Source organism: Lynx canadensis, chromosome A1, assembly GCF_007474595.2.
Source record: "Lynx canadensis isolate LIC74 chromosome A1, mLynCan4.pri.v2, whole genome shotgun sequence".
Classification (NCBI taxonomy): domain Eukaryota; kingdom Metazoa; phylum Chordata; class Mammalia; order Carnivora; family Felidae; genus Lynx; species Lynx canadensis.
This window is the reverse complement of record NC_044303.2, coordinates 202473304-202486604: the sequence shown is the minus strand read 5'-3', so window position 1 is coordinate 202486604 and position 13301 is coordinate 202473304. Positions and strand designations below refer to the sequence as shown.

The following is a 13301-nucleotide window of genomic DNA, read 5'->3' as shown; positions in this document are numbered from 1 at the left end:
TGTAACCTGATGGCTACGCCACTCACCATATGTGCTGAGGTCCTATTAAGAATCTCTCATTTTAAATGCTGAGAGTGGGGAAATACATGATTTGTGGTAGAAGAAATCATAGTCATTTGTTAATGTTTATTTTTTAAAGTAGACACTTTCCTTCATTGAAAAATTAACACATGCAGACGAATATAAATCCAGTGTTATACAAACCTTTCCTTGTTCAAAAATTCTGAATGCTAACTTCTGCAACAGATAAATCATAAAATTACAGTGGTTTAGGATGATAGACATTTTTATTTCTGGCTTATGCTGCTGCCCAATTAGAATGTTTGTTAGGCAGCTTTCTGTGTGATGATTGAGGGAACTGGACCGTCTGCTCTGCTGTCTAAAGTACCTGTCCGATAGCAGAGCGGAGAGAAAAGTTGAGAAGGTGCACCTGTTGCTTCTTCAGCTCCACCCCTTCCTGCTGCCAGTCCATTGATTGAGGTGAATGAAGCTAGTCATACAGCCTGACCTGGACAAAAGGGGCAGAAATGTCCCACGCAGAGCAACTGCCCCCAGTCAATAGCTCTATACCCAGGAAGCCAGGAGTAGGAGGCTTTGGTAGACGGCATGTGATTTTGCCATGGTAGTTACGCTATTTCTTTGAAGTTAGCTTAGGACATATATTAACAGAAATAATTCTAATTAAATTCTCTACCCCGACATCCATTATTTCATTAGAGTTTGCTTGACTCCACTGGTGAAATTATTGGCAAAAGAATGCATATAATTTTTGGTAGTTTTGATTGTTTTGAAGCTTTCAGCACAAGATGTTTAATAAATATTTGATTGAAAGAAGGAACATTGTTCAGGTTATTAATTATTGTATCTGTTTGTATCTTTATTCTTGTGGTAAAAAACACATAACATAAAATTTACTATCATAACCATTTTTTAAGCGTACAGTTCAGTAGTGTTAAGTATATTCAACTTGTTGTGAAACCGATTTCCATCACTTTTCGTCTTGCAGAACTCGAAACTATATCCATTAAAACAACTCCCCTTATGTAAACCCCCTTCGTCCAACTCTGGTAACCACCATTCTACTTTCTGTTTCTATGAGTTTGACTACTTTAAATACCTCATAAGTGGATCTTAAAATATTTGTCTTTTTGTAATTTCACTTAACATAATATCCTCAAGGTTCACCCATGCTGTAGTATGTGACAGAATTTTCTTCTTTTAGGCTGAATGATATTTCCTGTATGTATATTCCACATTTTGTTTATACATTCAACTGTCAATGGACATTTTGGTTGCTTCCATCTCTTGGCTATTATGAATAATGCTGCTGTGAGCATGCATATGCAAATGTGTTTAAAATCCTTCTTTGAATTACTTTAGAAATATATCCAGAAGCGGGATTCTCACTGCCAGCAGGATCATATGGAAGTTCTGTTATTAACTTCTTGAGAGGCCTCCATACTCTATTCCTCGGTGGCTGCACCATTTTATAATTCCATCAGCAGCACACAAAGACTCCAATTTCTTCATGTGCTTAACACTTATTATTTTCTGGGTTTGTTTGTTTGTTTGTTTGTTCGATAGTAGCCATCCTAATGGTTGGGAGGTGATATCTCATTATGGTTTTGATTTGCATTTTTCTGATGATTAGTGATGTTGAGCATTTTTTCATATGCTTGTTGGCCATCTGTATGTCTTCTTTAATGAAATGTCTATCTGGGTTTTTTCCTATTTTTAAATTATGTGATTTCTTATTGAGTTGTAAGAACTCTTTATATATTCTGGATATTAACGCCCTTTCGGGTATCTTATTTGCAAATATTTTCTCCCATCCTATGCCGTTTCACTCTATTGATTGTGTCCTTTGATGCACCAAAGTTTTTAAGTTAGATGCACACCCACTTGTCTGTATTTGCTTTTGTTGTCAATCCAAGTAATCGTTGCCAAGTTCAATGTCATGAAGCTTATCTCCTATGTTCTCTTGTGGGAATTTTATAGTTTAAGGTCTTAGGTTTAGGTCTTTATTACATTTTGAGCTAATTTTTATGTATGGTATAAGGGTCCACTCCAGTTTTTTGTGGATGTAGTTTTCCCACCATCATTGTAGAAAAAAGTACCCTTTTCCATTGAGTGGTCTTAGTACCCTTGTCAAAGATCATTTGACCCTATATGCAAAGGGCGTGTACTTTTATAAAGCTTCAGTTGCAGACCGTGTCACGTAATTCTCGAAAATTTTTATAAGACAGTGCCAATTCCCTCTCCACTGCCAGAGTTTCAGAAGAGGCTATTTTATTTTACTGATTATTCTTTTTCAGGAGTTTTTATTTGTTTTTCTTTTATTGGGAGACCAGATAATGCTGAAAACAATTTGTATCTGGGTTAAAGTGCATCTCTCTGGGGTAGAAGGAATGTGAGTGTGGGTATGGAAGACAAAAAGGATTTTATTATGTCTTTATTATATCTATTGCTCAGAAATCCTATATATACACACACCTATAAATAGAATAGTGTGTTAAAAACATACTAACGATTTCAGTCCTACTGTTCTCTGAGTGAGTCCTGTGGGTATGTATGTCTATGTACTTTGAGAAGTATTACTAATAGATCATATACCCAATGGAATGGTTTGAGTGTTGCTAATTATTTTAGGTCCCTGGCATTTCTGGATGCTGTGAATGGGTGGCTGTGTTTTGTGAGTATACACACAACAGAGTGAGCCCTGCTGTTGTTAGGTCACAGTGCTCCTTTCATTAACCACAAGAATCAAAATTTGTTTTACTCTTTGTGTGCATTTTTTAAATGCCTGTTTAAAAACTTTCTCGAAGTATTTTTTCTCTATAAAGATTAAGCCTATTGCTTTCCTTATGATATCCCTGTCTTCACACTGGCACACTGTCTCCATTTAGACAGTATCTGTTTTCTTAATTCCGTTGCCAGAAGCTTATTGGTTTGGGGACTGGAGAGGGGGCCTTGCCCTTAACTGTTAAATAACACTGCCTCTTAGTAAATTGTGTGAAAAGGCCATAGAAGAACATAGGAATAAAACCATCATATTTAGCATACGAAGGTCATTAATGGCCTGAGGCAAAGAGCTGGAAGAAGTAAGATGATGTCAGGAGCTTCACTGTTCTTAGAGCATGTCAGACTCATTTCCTGCATGTGCAGTTTCCATCATCCGGAACAGTTTCTCCCCAGAGTTAGGTCTCCCTCTCTATCTTTATTCTAGTCTCTGTTGAAACATCACACCTTCCTAGCCACTCAGAAACAGCACCCTCTATTGCCTTAGTCTCTAATGCCTGCTTAATTTTTACAGCATTCAACATTACCAGAAATGTATTTAAACATGTATTTGTTTAACTGATTTGTTTTATTATGCATCTTCTCCATTAGAGTGTAAATTCCACGAGAGAAAGGACCTGTCTTGTGCACAGAGCCTAGAACAATGTTAGAGCATAATATGTGTTCATGACAAAGGGATATTAGGACATAATTGGGAGCAACTTATTTTATTTTATTTTATTTAAATGTTTATTTATTTATTTTGAGAGAGAAGGATAGAGCAGGGGAGAGGCAGAGAGACAGAGAAGGAGAGAGAATCCCAAGCTAACAGCACAGAGCCCATTGTGGGGCTCAGTCCCACAAACCATGAGATCATGACCTGAGCTGAAATCAAGAGTCGGGTGCTCAACAGATGGAGCCACCCAGGCACTCCAACACATGTCAGCTATTTTAAGTTAGTGGTCAAGTTTGTTCAAACTTGATCTAAAGCCATAAGTTACAGATCTGAGAAGTTGATAGCAGTGCTGAGGCTTTCCTGATTAACTTATGCTAGGTACCATGACAGGAAGAAACAATGGCAGAGCACTTGATGAAACCCAAAGGATGGTAACTATCTTATGTATGTATTTCAAGGTGGTAGATCTACTAGTGTCCATGTGTAGGTCTGCATTGGAATCTCCTAGAAAAGTTGTCATTTTCGAGCCATATCCTTCTGTGGTGGATCCTAACGATCCTCAGATGCTGGCCTTCAACCCCAGGGTGAGTACTTACCCTCGCGCGCCCCTCCCATTTCCGGTAACAGCAGCTGAAATTCTAATCTCCTTAGCTTTCCTCTTTCTATCTAAATCCCTCCCTTGGCAGGCACATCCCTGACCTGCTGTGGACTCTGGATCCATTTAGTAAATACGGTTCTTCTAACACAAACTTGGTTTCCGGCCTCCTTCGGTCTTTCCCATATCCTGTTACTTTCCCTGTCTTTCCGTCTCTGAAAATCATTTTTTAGAACTTCATCTTTATGAACCTAGACCCATTTCATCCTCTCAAATTGCGATCTTTACACATCCCATCTGCATGGAAGGCAGGTAAACAGCTATAATAAACTGGTTTCTAATGGCTGATATGATTAATTTCATTTTATATTTTTTGAGATTCTAGCTTAGTGTAACCTCATTTTCAGGGTCATGGGTAAAAGGACCGACTTGTTTTTCTTTTGTATTTTTTGCTTCCTCATCCCTTGCCTTCCCCCCCTTCCTCCCCTGTTATATGAAGATTAGTGGAAGTTTAATTCATGTGATCAACTAACATTTCTTCAGAAAACAATTTCATAAATATTCGTGGAGATTTGGTGGAATCCTTCTAAAATAGCAAAATCTTCAAATTGCATGAGAGCTAAAATTGCCTTAGTTTCTTTCTATCACTGTTCATCTTGAAATCATTTTCCAGAAACAATGGCTATAAAAAAATGTCCTTGGAAAAGCTTTCCTTCCTTCATAAGTGACAACGGTACACATAGTTACAGTGTGCTTGAAGATGAATCATCAGTTAAGTGGTGTCATTTATACACCTGCTAGTCATACTCTTTTGGTAATAATCTTTCAATCAAAAGGAAATAAAAACAAAATGATTTTGTAATATTTAAAGTGGATTTTGGATTTTAGAAGGACTCTATGCTTACTTTACACATCATGGCTTAATTTTTTTAGTGAAAGTAAGAATCAGGAGCCCAATATCTTTTTTGTATTTATAGTTTTCCCCCTGCAGGCTAAACATGATTTTATGTACTTATACATAAATAGGATTGTATTGTTTAAGTAGGATTGGCATTGTTTTCTTTTTTCTTCTCTCTAAATCAGTTATATATCCTACATCCCAAAACCATCTTGTTAAAGTCTTCTCTTTTATGTACACAACAGACATTGCTTTCAAATTGACTCTGATGGAAAATCCACATACAGAAATAATATGTTTCTCTAGTAATGTGCAGACTTGCAAAGGCTTATAGTGAATACTATTTTTTTTTTGTCTGTTCAAACAGAAGAAGAACTATGATCGAGTAATGAAAGCACTGGATAGCATAACTTCTATTAGAGAAATGACACAAGTAAGTATATCACCTTGTGGTTTTATGCAGTTCAGTTTTGCTAGAGTAAAATCATATTTTACAAATGTCTGAGAGTATTGGCTGTGTAGTGAAATGTAGACTTTTCTATTAGATGGGACTATAATTAAAATAATTTACAGATTAAAATTGTGTTGTATTAGGATGTTTTAATTAAATTACACCAGTGTATTGGTGGGCTACCACAGTGACTTTTGGAGGGTAATTGCATAATTATAATCCTCATTCTCTCTGCAGGAGTTTGAGCATATGGAAGTGTGTCAGAATATCTTAAGGCAAAGGTTAAATCTGATACCATCTTCCTAGACTGTCAATTTTCATTAACAGTAGCAATTTTAACACATATTTAATGTCAAAATAAAAACAAATATTCTATCAAGTGTAAATTGTGCATAAATATTTTAGAAAGAACACAGATTCTCAGAACAACTTCGGAAGACACAAGACTCCCAGAGAGTATGAGTTTATGTTTTTGGTCATTAGAGAGCCTTTGGTGAAGTTTGATGAGCAAGGATTGTGGCTTATTATGAAAGTCTAACAGATCACTGGGCTGTAGTCCAGCTCTTGGAAAAGCACATACCGTTGAATTATTGAGGCCTTTCCACTGCCAAAAATTTGGAGAGAGGCTTACAACTCATTATTATAAGTAGAAATTAATAATCCATAATTGACATCAGCACACATTATGGGTTTGGTTTGCGTATGGTGGTTTCAGGGCTTGCACTGCCCTGGAGGCCTTGGAGGCTTACAATAAATACTACCCTGGGTCATTTGCTATCTTTGGGGAAAGAGTATTAGATTCCTTCAGTCTTGAGGCCCACAAAACTTCTGTGTCACTGCTCCCTTCTCCCCCACCATCACCCTTACTCTCCTTGAAAATATGCTCCCAGAGTACATCGTAACATTCCCAGATTTGAGATTTCATTCTTTTGATAGTATTTATTCCATGTAGTCAAATAGGCATCAACAAACAGTGTGTGTCTGACGATGGTAAATGAGGAGATCTTCAATTCACCCGTTATAGTATTTGCTGTAAAGCCATCATGCTTTCTAGTTGTTTTTCTATGATCATAATTTTCTGTGTTACCTGAATTCCTTTTCAAACAAATATTTATTATTTGTATAAGGCAAAGAAAACAATAAAACACATTTCCATTTAGGGAGAAAAAAGGACCTGTTCCAATATCTTACACAAAGTTCAGTAAACATTTTTGTGTCACCAAAAACTTTGGTGGTAATAGGGTATTTATACGATACCCTAGACCAGGATCATTCTTGGATAAAAATAGCTACAAAATTCTGACTCTGGGATCAGCTCTCTGCCAAAATTTGCTTCCTTTATTCTGGGTCATGTGTAAGCTATTTTAAATAGAAGGCAGTGGAGACGATCAAGAGTCAGCCTAGGAAGTCAGAGGCGTGTGTTGTATAATTCACTCATTGATGATGTGGCCTGTGACCTTGGGCAAGTTGCATAATTGCTCGAGGCCTCAGCCTCTTCACTGTCAAGGTGGTAAATAGTAAATAGCAATGTGGCATCGCCTTCCAGTGTGCGCTTCGTAGGGATGCCGTCAGGGTTCACTGCATCATATCTTTAAACCTCTCCCAATAAATATAACATAATACCGTCCTATTTTCTAGAATGTACTGACCTTATAGATAGACCTAAATTGCCACAGACAGATTGCCTCTTGTTCTCTGAAAAGGTTAATTGTCTGGGTAAATTCCAGGAAATACTTTCAAAAGAAGGGCTCTTCCTATGTAAATTTTGTCCAGTTTTTACCTGTAAAGCTCTACACCTAAGTCAGGACCCTATGATAGGAGCATGAGTAGTAGCTATGATACAAGGTTTGCTTTGATGTTAGTTAAAAGTTAAAAACAGTCATTTTCGAAGAGAAATGGCACCCAACACTTGCTAAAGGTGGCGAGATAGATTTTATTTGAGGACTGGAGTGGGAAAGAGAGACTTGCAGCTCGAGCGAGGTAACCTCTGAGTAGGACCAAGGTGACTGAGGTTTTTAAAGTGAGAACAGCAAGGGACCAAGAGGGGCTCGTGGAGTAGTGAAACTAGGAAGCTGTGGGGAACAGGAAAATTGCAGCAGGGGGATAACTAGAGAATTACCGGAAGGTTGGCAGTGTAGTTGGGACAAGATACCTCTTGTGGTTGGGCGGCATTATATTACTTTGAACAGAGACTCAGCATGATGCCCGGGATCACCTTTAGGGACATGGCCTAGTACCAGGAAGCCAGGCTAAAGCTTGATGAAACCTCTCTGTGTAACAAAATGTTGGCTCAAGTCCATTGTGCTATGTGGAAGTTCCGAGTTCACCTGGCCTTGTGGGGGGAACAAGAAGGGTAAATTGTTGCTGTTTGTTGCCACTTCACAGCCATGGGCTTCCGGGTTTAACTAGATTAGGTACACCTGTTCAACCTGATTTTCCTGTTGCAAAAAGGAAAAACAAAAAGGAAGAAAGGAATTTATGAGAGAAATCACGAAGTATAATGACTTTTTTTCAGGCACCGTATCTCGAAATCAAGAAGCAGATGGATAAACAGGACCCCCTTGCTCATCCCCTGCTGCAATGGTATACAATTTTAGTTTTCCTCTTCATTAAAACGGCATCGTTTTCTACTGCCTGCTTTAAGCGGGGAGGGGGGAGGGGGAGGGCCCCATTTTACGAGGCCTGCAATGCTACAGTTCTACAAGCCTGTGAGGCCTGGTGGTTTTATAATCAGAGTCCGTAATGACTCTCACTTTAATTAAAACTTGTATATCACAAGGGGAAGAAAATGCTGTCCTACGCGCTACACAGGTATACAGTGTATTTGATGGCAGTTTGTCTGTTATTTTAAAAAAATGTGATTAGCTGTATTCTAATGGTGAAGCCGTTTTGGTTCATTTAATTTTCTCGTTAACTGAGGACTGAGTGACAATACTCACTGTTTCAAACACTTACTGAAAACCTTTCTAAAATGTGTGTCTCGTACGGTTCACTCTCTTAACAAGGACAGCATAAACTTGATGAGCTCTTTGTTTGCCGGCTGCTCAGAGTGAGCGTGGTGAGGGGCAAGGCCGTAGTCCCACAGGGATCCTAGGAGGGCTGAGCGAGAACAGGAGCGTGGCTTGAGAGCTCCCCTCCTACCATGCCTGCCACAAAACCCTTTGCCCTCCGGTTTCTTACTTGCAAGATGAAAACAAAAGTATCTACTCCCCATACCTACAAGGGTTTTATGTACAAGTCTCTTTGAAATCACTAAAAACTTAAAGACTGGAATTCATCACGACCATCATGCAGTAACACAAATGTGAAGATTATAAGAGATTGATTTGCATGAGATTGATTCTATGCTACAACCTTTTTAAAAAAATGAAAAGATGAGCAAAGGAGAAAAAATGAGTCTGATTACTTAGCTTTCACTTAGAATCTTACAGTGAGCACTTACTCTAATAAGACTTTAAAAATTAGATTTGGAAGTCTTTCTTCTTTGTACCTTTTTTGATCTTATTATTAAAATTCTGATGGATCAAGTAGAATAACACATAGTTTTCATTTTAACTTTTCAAATTCTCACATTAAGTCATATTCAAAATGAAGGTAAAAATCTCAAATATTGAATCTTTTTTTTCCACCCCCTGTAGTCAGCCTCTGATTGTCAACTTTTATTTGTGATCATTTTCTTCAGTTTGTTAGTCACTCATCTTTCAAGGAGAAGAAAATCTACCAAAATGTTTTAGAGTTTTCCCTATTATTATTTTCTGTACTGAAAAGCATGAAATCATCAGTTCTTTCAGATACCTGAATTTAATTTTTTTCAACCTCAGTGTCTAAATGTGGTGAATAACAGCTTGTGTGTAAACCACTGTATATATCAGCACAAAGATCCTCAAATATTTAAAGAAAGAAAAAGATCTCGTAAAAACTCATTCTTAGACAATGTAGGGAAGAGCCAAAGGAGCGGTTGTAGGAATCAGCTTCTAATCTTTGTATTTACGTGATCGTCATGTGAAAATATATTTAGAAATGTTCATTTTGCTGATGTCTGAGGGGGGTAATGATTAAAGATCACCCTTTTAGGGTGTAAGGAACTACTTCTGTGTTCTCAGATATAAAATATTATCTTTTTTGTTACATGAGCTCTTTTAGTTGTTTTAGGAACAAAGCAAACTGATGTAACTAAGTACAAGGATCACTCAGTTTAGTTAATGTCACAGCAAACATTAGTTCCATTCACTTGCCAACTAAAGAAGAAAACTTTAAATATATTTGGCATGTATTTGTGACTGATGGATTATTTTAATTAATTTCAGGGTTATTTCAAGTAATAGGTCACATATTGTGAAACTGCCAGTTAACAGGGTAAGTTGTTTTTTCACATATACATACAGAAATGGGAACAGTCCTGACTAGTTGGGAGAACTGACCTTGTGATGTTTAGGCAGCCTCTCCAGGAAATGGAAGTAATCTCAGGTTAGGCCTCATTCTTCAGTTTGAAATGACCATATGGGCACAAGCTCTAGGTTTTCCCAAGAAATCAAATTCAAATTCAGGCTGCTGCCCTGAACTTTCAAGTGAGTAAAAGGGTCAATATGAAATCATTTAGTTATTCCGCAAGTGATAGGAGGAATCTGGAGATTGACCAGAGAAAGGTATTGTGCTTTTTATTTTTATCATTGTCAGTTTCTTGTTGTCAAGAAGGATACTGCCTTATCAGCTCAATATGCTTACAAAATAAATGAAAAGCCAATGGACTGATTTCAGTTCTGATCATTACCTAAGGAGATCAGTATCCAGAATCTCAGCTCTCCTGTCTGTGAGTCTCTAAACTGCAAGATTCCTTTATATTGTATTCCTATACAAATACATTCCTAAGTGAAAGGGCAGCAATTAGAAAATTTGTCAGGCAACTAATTCAAAAGATTCTGTTTTAATTTCTTTCCATGAACAAAGGGGAAACTCTATGTGAATGTAGGCAATTTCCAGATTTATAAGCATATGCAAATAAAGCATGACGATGGTAATTTTTGCAGTTTTAAAATCTTGAACTAACTTTTCTTTTCTGCTTAGCAAACTCAGATATTTCCCCAGTTGAATAGCTAGTGGATACTTAGGGAATTCAGTAATAAAAGCCTCAAAAAGAAACATAATTAGGAAGGCAGATCTGCTTGGACACGATTACACAATGTATTCCAAAGCTAAATATAAATGACTTTGGATTGTCTGTCTCCTGTTCCTTTTCCATTAGCCTAAAGAATTACCCTTCCTATCAGCAACTCCATATGATTTATCATTTATGCAGGTTTTTTTTTTTTTAATGAATGGTCCTGTTAGTGTAAATTCGTGTGGCTTGAATCTAGATAGTTCTTAAGCCAGTAAAATTTGAAATTGTCATCAGTCTGATTCTATGTTAATTTTGACATGTTTTCATTTGTCATTATTTTAAATGGCAGCAACTGAAATTTATGCATACTCCACATCAGTTCCTTCTTCTCAGCAGTCCACCAGCCAAAGAATCTAATTTTAGAGCTGCTAAAAAACTCTTTGGAAGCACCTTTGCATTTCAGTGAGTATGGTTTAACGCTGATGGGGATATAGCTTCACCTCGGTCTTCCAGAAATGTGTGGGGAGGAAAACATTCACTTGTAGTAGTTGGCTGTGAGCACTAAGTAGTCCAGTGCCTGATACTTGACTTGGAAATTCAGGACTTTCTGAAGGTACATGATTTATCATACTGTGGCTACTTTAGAGGATTATTAATGTTTGGTTTTACTTTGTCCTTCCCCTCCTCTGTGCTTTAGTGGCTCACATATTGAAAACTGGCACTCTATTCTGAGGAATGGTCTGGTCGTTGCTTCTAATACTAGACTGCAGGTAAGTTTTCTGGATGCTTTACCAAGGCCATATATACTTCTGTGTTAGAGTTCAATAAGCAGTCCTGGTGTTTTGTTCTTATGTGAAAAAAATTACATAGGATTTTTAAAAAATTACATAGGATTCAAAAATATACAAATTCAAAAAATTACATAGGATTTTTAAAAGGCGTAAGTAATGTTCACAAAATAACTGAAGCAGAATTGACCTATACATCATATAGGGATGGAAAGGAAAAGAAATTGAATTCCCTATGAGAAAACAGTAAAGTCACTTTGAGCTTAAGTAGAAGAAAAATTATCATGCAGAAAGTAAAAGTGTACAAGCATTCTGTTGCTAATTCAACACAGATTTCTTGAGCACTGCCCACGTGTGAATACTTTAAGAAAAAGTAGGGCTAAGAGTTAGCAAAATGGAGATTGGATACCAAAGAGCTATCTGTTGCCTGCTTTACCGTCTCTGGGGCAGCACTGGGAGTTAGCAGGATATCACGGGTATAGTGCTCATCTTTATTTATTCCCTTCATCTCCAATACCCTACCTCACTCTCATTCAGCTGATTTTCATCTGAGGATGGAAAGAGGTCAGGAAATGAGACGCTCAATCCCATCACCTGTGCCAGATCTCACGCTCTGATGACAGTTGAGATGATACAGTTAAATGTAAATGTCCATAAACACACACTTATTCGATTAGTATTCAGTTCATACTAAATAGGGCACAGGGGTTCTAGCAGACAGGGATAATGAGAGAGAATTTTAATTGTTCTGAGTAGTTTCTTAGAACAGTGGAAGAGTTTCAGTTAATGAAACTGTAACCTGCAAGGTTAGAGGAGATAAGAACGGGATTACAGTGTTGTGTAATGAAAATGTCAACAGGCTGCTTTGTGGCTATACTAGCATGTGAGTCCTAATCAAAACCCTCACCATATATAATGCAGTCTGGTTTGTTTTCGGTATTTTGGAGTTGAATATTTTGGGTAAAAACGTTACTTTATAATAATTCACTGACTTTGTCATAGATCAGGTGGAAAACTTTAAAGATTTTTTTTCTCTGGCCATCACTTTTTATGTATCAACTCACTGAATTTTGAGGACAAAGATATTAGTAGTCCTATTTTCAAATTAGTCCTTTAGGAAATAGCTTTATCATTTTCTAAGAATTTATGCTCCAACATGAGACTAATTTTTTTTTTTAATTTTTTTTTTAACGTTTATTTATTTTTGAGACAGAGAGAGACAGAGCATGAACAGGGGAGGGTCAGAGAGAGGGAGACACAGAATCTGAAACAGGTTCCAGGCTCTGAACTGTCAGCACAGAGCCCAACGCGGGGCTCGAACTCACGGACCGCGAGATCATGACCTGAGCCGAAGTCGGCCGCTTAACTGTCTGAGCCACCCAGGCACCCCAAGAGACTAATTTTTCTTATGTAAAGTATTAACCTTTGAAACCATTGGCTGCCCACTTTCTCTCCCACTTCTTCCCCTTTTAGCTCCACGGTGCAATGTATGGAAGTGGAATCTATCTTAGTCCAATGTCAAGCATATCTTTTGGTTACTCAGGTAAGCGTGTGTTTCATTTTTACTTTTTAAATTTTTTTGAGTTTATTTATTTAATTTGAGAGAGAGAGCGTGCAAGCATGCAAGTGAGCAGGGAAGGGGCAGGGAGAGAGGGAGGGAGAAAGAATCCCAAGCAGGCTCCATGCTGTCAGTGGCAGAGCCTCACACGGGTCTCGATCTCACCAACCTTGAGATCTGACCTGAGCCGAAATCAAGAATCAGACACTTACCGAATGAGCCACCCAGGCGCCCCTTAAAACCAATTTACGAATTTTCTAAATATATCGATTTCTAAATATAGCAAGAGAATTTCCTGTCCCTATTTTCCATGCAAATTTTTTTAAAAAGCTGAATTTTCTACTTCCTAACACTGTCAGGACTTCTAAACCCACTGACTTTCCACCCCAAGTCACAGGAGCTGGTCCTTCAGGAGCCCATCGTGATCATTGGTGCCCCATGCAATGAAATCTTAGGCAA

At 37.7% G+C, this 13301-nt stretch overlaps 1 protein-coding gene across 2 annotated transcripts in view; it reads left to right on the top strand.

The window, feature by feature from the left end:
• PARP8 (poly(ADP-ribose) polymerase family member 8) overlaps positions 1 to 13301 on the top strand; it is a 180129-nt gene that overhangs the window by 148306 nt on the left and 18522 nt on the right. Inside the window, exons 17-23 of one of the 2 annotated variants that reach the window (XM_030330120.1) lie at positions 3913 to 4038; positions 5315 to 5380; positions 7914 to 7981; positions 9706 to 9754; positions 10846 to 10958; positions 11194 to 11266; positions 12758 to 12827. In XM_030330120.1, the coding sequence (XP_030185980.1) occupies positions 3913 to 4038; positions 5315 to 5380; positions 7914 to 7981; positions 9706 to 9754; positions 10846 to 10958; positions 11194 to 11266; positions 12758 to 12827 (565 nt within the window). The remainder of the gene's footprint in view (positions 1 to 3912; positions 4039 to 5314; positions 5381 to 7913; positions 7982 to 9705; positions 9755 to 10845; positions 10959 to 11193; positions 11267 to 12757; positions 12828 to 13301) is intronic. The other variant, XM_030330124.1, reaches the window with a different exon arrangement.